Source organism: Quercus robur, chromosome 2 (genome assembly GCF_932294415.1).
Source record: "Quercus robur chromosome 2, dhQueRobu3.1, whole genome shotgun sequence".
Taxonomy (NCBI): Eukaryota; Viridiplantae; Streptophyta; class Magnoliopsida; order Fagales; family Fagaceae; genus Quercus; species Quercus robur.
Genome location: NC_065535.1, coordinates 21752441 through 21759722, shown reverse-complemented (window position 1 = coordinate 21759722; position 7282 = coordinate 21752441). Strand labels below are relative to the sequence as shown.

At 48.8% G+C, this 7282-nt stretch overlaps 1 protein-coding gene across 1 annotated transcript; it reads left to right on the top strand.

Annotated features, from left to right (window-relative positions):
* Window positions 1–216: 216 nt before the first annotated feature.
* LOC126696172 (uncharacterized) lies at window positions 217–1509 on the top strand. The gene is made up of 3 exons (XM_050392954.1): window positions 217–627; window positions 946–1174; window positions 1289–1509. Exons 1-3 carry the CDS (start codon window positions 217–219, stop codon window positions 1507–1509), a joined length of 861 nt encoding a protein of 286 aa, XP_050248911.1.
* The last annotated feature ends 5773 nt before the right edge of the window (window positions 1510–7282 follow it).

The window sequence follows — 7282 nt, the reverse complement described above, 5'->3', positions numbered from 1 at the left end:
GAGCCTAGCGTTGTTGTTCCGGTTGAAGGGGAAGCCGAATCATCTCGTCTTTCCCTTGAGGAAGAGATAGACGAGTTTTATTTCGAGGAGGAGGTTCAGCAAGCCCCCTTGGTTGAGCTTTTTCATCCTGAAGGAGAGCAGGACCAACACTCCGCAGTTGGTGCTCCCATAATCATAACCTGCTCGGACGACCCCTCGGACAAAGAGATAGAACCCATGGCCGGGAAGGGAAAAACTTTACGGGAGTTGATGGCCTCCCGAGGGAAAGGTCAATCATCAAAAGGTCAATCATCAAAAGGACCAACTCAGTCACAGGCCCAGACCCTTCCCCCTGTGGTCTCTCAGATTCCCTCGGACCTAGGCCTTAAGGTTAATCTGGACCTGAAGAAGAAAAGGCCGATTGACACTCCTGAGGAGGGTGAGGTGGTTGCCCAGCCGACCAAGCAGCAAAAGACCACCCGGGCGCCAAGGAGCAAAAGGGGTGACTCCGCGGAAAGCCGGGATGAGGAGAACCGTGCTGAGGTGCGCGCCACCCCGCGCACATGGAGCCCCAAGTTGGAGCTAGATGGGGTTGCCATTCCCTACAATGTGTCAATCCGAGAGTATAACCGGGGCCAAGCAGGGTACGTAGCTAATGCCTTGGAGCAACCCCTACTCCTTCCTCGGGATATGGAGGCCTACAGGCGGTTCTCTCAGCCCGAGATTTTCCTATCCCTCAAAAGGGATCTCGCGATGGTAAGTGACCCTTTTACTGTTTTATTAATTTATTTAACCCCGTCAAATTTTAAACCAATCTTGTTTCGTTCGCAGATTACTCAACAGGTATTTGTGGCGGAGGAGTTTTGTCGTGATAATCGCAGTCGGGCTGAGGCTGAGACCCAGTCTCGGACGGAGATGGAGAAAGCCTTGGGGTCCCTCAAGCACGATCACCTTGAACTCACGAAGAAGTTCAAGGAGTCGAAGAAACAGCGCAAGAGTGCAGAGGCCGGTTTGAAAAGTGCTGAGACCCAGGCGGAGGATCAGCGCAAAGAGCTGTACTCGACCCAGATCAACCTTGCCACCGAGAAGCAGGCAGTGCTGGATCTCAAGGTTGCCCTGCAAAAAATCGAGGATGAGCCGCGGCGGGTCAAAAAGGAGGCTCAGCTGATCCAAGAGGCTGCAGAGGCTGAAAAGAGTGCTTCTCGCCAGCTCGGGGTCCAAGAAACGAAGGCCAGGCTATCCGAGGAGATCCCCGAGGTGTGCAGGGACTACTGCAGCATCTCATGGGCTCATGCCCTTGATGCTGCAGGAATTCCTGCGGATTCGGCGCTGAGACTGCCCGAGAACATCTTCTATCCTCAGGAGATCCGAGAGAATCCTGATGGCACCCAAGCGGCTTCGGAGCAGGATCTGGCGGTGCCTGATGCCGTCCCTGTGCCTGATAAAGCGAAGGATCCTACCACGGACCCTACCATCGAGGCTCCTCCTCCTCAGCCAGAGCAGAAAGAAGATCCTCCTGCTAAGGCTTAGCCTTTAGGCTTTAAATTTCTGTATTCCCTTCCCTTTTTTTTTTTTTTTTTTTGAATGAGAGTCGTCCTGTTTTTGCGCTCTTTTGTAAGGACCTCTCTTTGTATTGACCTCGGAATATTAATATAGAATGTTTGCCTTGCTTTCTACGGATGTATGCTAGTACCGCTCCCTCTTTTTTTTTAACGTTTGCAACGACATAAATAAATGTAAACGGTCGAGATAAAAAGGATGTTAGGTAGTGAATTTGAATGAGGGTTGCAATGATGCTAGACTGTGCGCATGCCTTAAAATGATTTCCCCTAAGTAATAATTTCCCCATCTGTCATAAGTAATAATTTCCCCTAAGTCTGTGGCCCGAGGAGCCATGCAAGACTTAGGTTCTGTTTAAGACTATGAATAGTTGTCATAAGTAATAATTTCCCCTAAGTCTGTGGTCCGAGGAGTCATGCAGAACTTAGGTTCTGTTTAAAACTTGTATAAATTGTCATAAGTAATAATTTCCCCTAAGTTTGTGGTCCGAGGAGCCATGCAGGACTTAGGTTCTGTTTAAAACTTGTAGAAATTGTCAAAAGTAATAATTTCCCCTAAGTCTGTGGTTCGAGAAGCCATGCAGGACTTAGGTTCTGTTTAAAACTTGTAGAAATTGTCATAAGTAATAATTTCCCCTAAGTCAGTGGTCCGAGGAACCATGCAGGACTTAGGTTCTGTTTAAAACTATGAATAGTTGTCATAAGTAATAATTTCCCCTAAGTCTGTGGTCCGAGGAGCCATGCAGGACTTAGGTTCTGTTTAAAACTTGTAGAAAGTCATGAGTAATAATTTCCCCTAAGTCTGTGGTCCGAGGAGCCATGCAGGACTTAGGTTCTATTTAAAACTATGAATAGTTGCCATAAGTAATAATTTTCCCTAAGCCTGTGGTCCGAGGAGTCATGCAGGACTTAGGTTCTGTTTAAACCTTGCAGAAATTGTCATGAGTAATAATTTCCCCTAAGTCTGTGGTCCGAGGAGCCATGCAGGACTTAGGTTCTGTTTAAAACTTGTATAAATTGTCATGAGTAATAATTTCCCCTAAGTCTGTGGTCCGAGGAGCCATGCAGGATTTAGGTTCTGTTTAAAACTATGAATAATCGTAAATAGACCAGTAGGGAGAGGATAATCACGAAACAAAACATGGGCTAAGCCACTTTCATTAATAATAATATCTTCTGAGGTTATTTACATTCCATGGTCGAGGTACATTTTTTTCATCCAAATCTTCTAGATAGTAGGCGCCTATCCCGGCCACAGATGTGACACGGTATGGTCCTTCCCAACTGGGCCCCAGCTTGCCCCAAGAGGGGTTTTTTGCGCTGCCGAGAATCTTCCTCATCACGAGATCACCTGGACCTAGAGGTCACAGTTTAACATTGGCATCATACCCTTGTCTCAGCTTCTGGTAATAATAGGCCATATGGATCGTTGCTTTTTCCCTTCTTTCCTCGGCTAGGTCTAGACTTCTTCCCAACAACTCGTCGTTACCGTTTGGGGTAAACGAGTTAGACCTTAGTGTGGGAAAGTTGTTCTCGATTGGGAGCACGGCCTCAGCCCCATAAGTCAACGAAAAGGGGGTCTCACCGGTTGACCGTCGCGGCGTTGTCCGATAGGTCCATAAGACGTGCGGGAGCTCTTCTACCCATCTCCCCTTTGCCTCATCAGTCTTTTCTTCAGTCCGTTCACGATGACCTTGTTCACGGCCTCGACTTGGCCATTTCCTTGGGGGTAGGCGGGGGTGGAATATTGGTTAATGATCCCAAACTCGCGGCAATACTCCCTAAAGCTCTTACTGTCGAATTGAAGACCATTGTCGGAAATAAGTGTACGTGGAGTTCCGAAGCGGGTGATAATGTTCTTCCAGATGAATTTCTGGGCATCCACGTCCCTAATGTTGGCCAAAGGTTCAGCCTCCACCTATTTAGTGAAGTAATCGGTTCCGACTATTATGTATCACTTGTTCCCCGCAGCTTTGGGGAAAGGTCCGACAATATCAAGACCCCATTGTGCGAACGGCCATGGGCTAGAGAGGGGGTTGAGAACCCCTCCGGGTTGGTGGATATTTGGGGCAAATCTTTGGCACTGATCACACTTCTTAGCGTATTCTTGGGCCTCTCTTTGCATGTTCGGCCACCAGTATCCTTGGGTGAGTGCCCTGTGCTCCAGCGACCTTCCTCCGGTGTAACTTCCACAAATTCCCTCGTGTAACTCTTCAAGTAGAGACTCGGATTCTTCTGGATGTACGCAGAGTAGGTACGGTCCAGAGTAGGAGCGCCGATATAGTTTGTGGTCCTCTGATAGCCAGAACCGAGGAGCATTTCTACGTATCTTCCCGGCCTCTAATTTTTCCTCCGGTAAGATGTCGTTTTGGAGGAAGTTCTTTATGGGGTCCATCCAGCTGGGACTCTTTCTGATCTGATGGACTTGGGCCGGGTTTCTTCTAATGGGACTTGCCTGGACTAGATCTTCAACAAGGATCATTCGCGGCAGATTATGCGCCGAGGACGTGGCGAGAGTGGCCAGTGAGTCTGCATGGGTGTTTACACTCCTAGAAATGTGCGTCAGATTGAAGGACTCAAAACTCGTCTGTAGGCGTTTGACTTGTCCTAGATACTCTTGCATCCTAGCATCTCTGGCTTCCAGCTCACCCATCACTTGTCCGACGACCAACCTGGAGTCCGAGAATGCTTCTATTACTCTTCCGCCCAATCTTTGAACCATCGTCATCCCTTGAAGTAAGGCTTCGTATTCAGCTTCATTGTTTGTAGCCAAGAACCCGAGCCTCAGTGATTTTTCAATGGCAGCACCATCTGGCGATACTAAAACTATTTCAACTCCAGATCCTCTCTGGTTGGCTGCGCCATCCACATAGACCTTCCAATGCAAGGTTTCTCCTGCTGAAATTGTGCCAACCGACTTTCCATCCATGTCTTTTTGCTCGGTTATTGTTTCTACAGAAGGTTCAGCAATCTCTGCTACCAAGTCTGCGAGGACCTGACCTTTGATGGAGGATCTAAGCATATATTTAATATCGAAGGCCCCCAAAAGCGCACTCCACATGGCGATCCTTCCTGTGTAGTCAGCGCTTCGAAGCACTGCTCGAAGGGGGAGCTGAGTTAGAACGATGACCGTACGCGCCTGAAAGTAATGAGGGAGCTTCTGGGTGGCATATACTATCGCCAGAATTGCCTTTTCCAAAGGTAGGTATCGCATCTCGGCCTCATGTAATGATTTACTCACATAGTAAACCGGTCGCTGCACCCCATTATCATCCCGTATCAGTACAAGGCTTACAGTATGGGGAGCTACAGCGACGTACGCAAACAGCACCTCGTCTGCCTCAGGGCTGGACATGATGAGTGGTCGAGACAAGTATTCCTTAAGCTACTGGAAAGCCCTAACACAATCCTCTGACCATTCAAACCCTTTCCACTTGTTTATCAGGAGGTAAAAAGGTCGACATCGATCCGCTGATCGCGATATGAACCGGTTTAATGCTACAATCATGCCAGTGAGCTTCTGCACTTCCTTCGGATTCCGAGGAGTCTGTAGGCTGTTAATTGCTTTGATTTGATCGGGGCTTACTTCTATTCCCCTGTGGGTTACCATGTACCCTAAAAATTTCCCAGACCCGACCCCGAATGAACATTTGGAAGCATTCAGCCGCAACCGGTGTTCCCTTAAGATAGCGAAGATTTTTTCAAGGTCTTTCACGTGCTCGGACACCCTTTTACTCTTCACAACCATATTGTCTATGTAAACCTCAATGATCTTGCCCAGCTATGGCTCGAACATCCGGGTCATCATCCTTTGGTAGATTGAGCTTGTGTTCTTCAGCCCAAACGGCATCACCTTATAGTGATAATTTCTGATGGGCGTCATGAAAGCCGTCTTCTCTTGGTCTTCTAGCGCAAGGGGGATCTGATGATAGCCCTGGAAGGCGTCCAGGAAGCTCATTCGAGGGTGACCCACGGTTGCATCCACCAATCTGTCGATTCGGGGAAGGGGGAATGGGTCCTTTGGGCACGCCTTGTTCAGGTCCGTGAAGTCCACGCAGACTCTCCACTTCCCTGTCTTCTTCCTTACCACCACCGTGTTTGCCAACCATTCGGGGTAAAAGACCTCTTTAATAGCCCCTGCTTTTTTCAGTTTTGCCACTTCGTCTCTTACGGCACTAGCATGTTCCTTTGAAGGGCGTTGGGGTGGCTGCTTCTTCTGAGTGGAAGAGGGGTTGACGTTCAGGTAGTGACAAATAAGGCTAGGATCAACTCCTGGGGCGTCGTAGGCGTCCCATGCAAACACATCGACATTCCCTCTGAGAAATCTGACCAGTTCCCCTTTTTCTTGAGAAGGTAACCTAGAGCCGACCTGAAAAAACTTCTCCGGGTCGTTGTTAACAGTGATCTTATCTAAACTTTCGCACCTTATCTCCTCGGCTAGCCCATCGCCTTGCTTTGCCGAGGTGGCTGGTTGCTATAAGCTCTCAAGGGTCGAGGACTCGGCACGGGGCCGATGTAAGATGGCGGCCACCATACACTGCCTGGCCACGGCCTGATCTCCTCGGATCTTTTCTACTTGTCCTCTAGATGGGTATTTTACTTTTTGGTGAAGTGTGGAGGATACGGCTTCTAGGGCGTGGATCCATGGCCTGGCAACTATTGCAGTGTAGGGTGAGTAAGCGTCAACCACGATAAAATTTACCTCCACCACCTCCGACCCAGTCTGTATGGGTAGTCAGATCTGCCCCTTTGGCGTAACAATCCTCCCTTCGAAGTTAAGAAGGGGGGACTCATAGGCTGTCAAATCTTCCGGTTTCAGGTTCAACCCCTTGTATAGATCGGGGTACATTATCTCTACCGCACTTCCTGAGTCTACTAACACCCTTTTCACATCGAAGCCTCTAATTCTTAACGTAACCACCAAGGCATCATCGTGAGGTTGAATAGTTCCTCTCTTATCCTCGTCCGAGAATCCCAGTATCAAAGAGCTTCGCTTTTTTGACCTTTTTGGTTCCCTTTGCCTGTCCTCGGAAGGGAGTTAATCAACAGCCAGTACCCTGGGGATGGGTGGCCCAGTTCTTCCTGGTGCGGCGAGGATGACATGTATCGTTTCGGTGGGGGGTCTTAAGGACACATCCTTTCGAGACTCTTGTATTGCTTGACCGGGATGGCCGCTCGAGGGGTGCAGAAGGTGACGTAACTTCCCTTCTCGGACCAACTGATCTAGGTGATTCCATAGATTCCTGCAATCCTCGGTGGTATGCCCATGGTCCTGATGATAGTGGCAATACAGGTTCTGGTTACGCTTAGAAGGGTCTCCAGCCATCTTTCCTGGCCATCTAAAATAGGGCTCGTTCCTTACTTTCTCCAGCACCTGTTGTACTGGCTCCCTGAATACGGCGTTCACTGTCTGCGGGTTGCTCTGTCCAGCCTGTCACAAAAAATCTCTCCTCGGCTGGCTAGGGTTATACCATTCCGACCTAAAATCATTTGCTTTGGGGGGGATGACCTTCTCCTTTCCCCTTCCTTGCAGCTGATCTTCCTCCACCCTTTTGTACTTGTCGATCCTATCCATCAACTGATGAACGTCGGTAACTGGTTTACCAGTGAGGGATTTCCTTAAGCCATGCTCGGTGGGGAGACCGCTTTTGAACGTGCTGATAGCAACATCATCATGGTTGTCATCTGAGTCGTTATATACCTCCCAATATCTATCCGAGTATGCTTTCAGGGTTTCTCCTTCG

Bases quoted from the DNA above. Each gene is read 5' to 3' on its own strand.
- LOC126696172 (XM_050392954.1), top strand. From the start codon at position 217: ATGGCCGGGAAGGGAAAAACTTTACGGGAGTTGATGGCCTCCCGAGGG. The intron at 628-945 runs GTAGCTAATGCC...GAACTCACGAAG, and splicing joins ACCGGGGCCAAGCAGGGTAC to AAGTTCAAGGAGTCGAAGAA. The intron at 1,175-1,288 runs GTGCTTCTCGCC...TTGATGCTGCAG, and splicing joins GGCTGCAGAGGCTGAAAAGA to GAATTCCTGCGGATTCGGCG.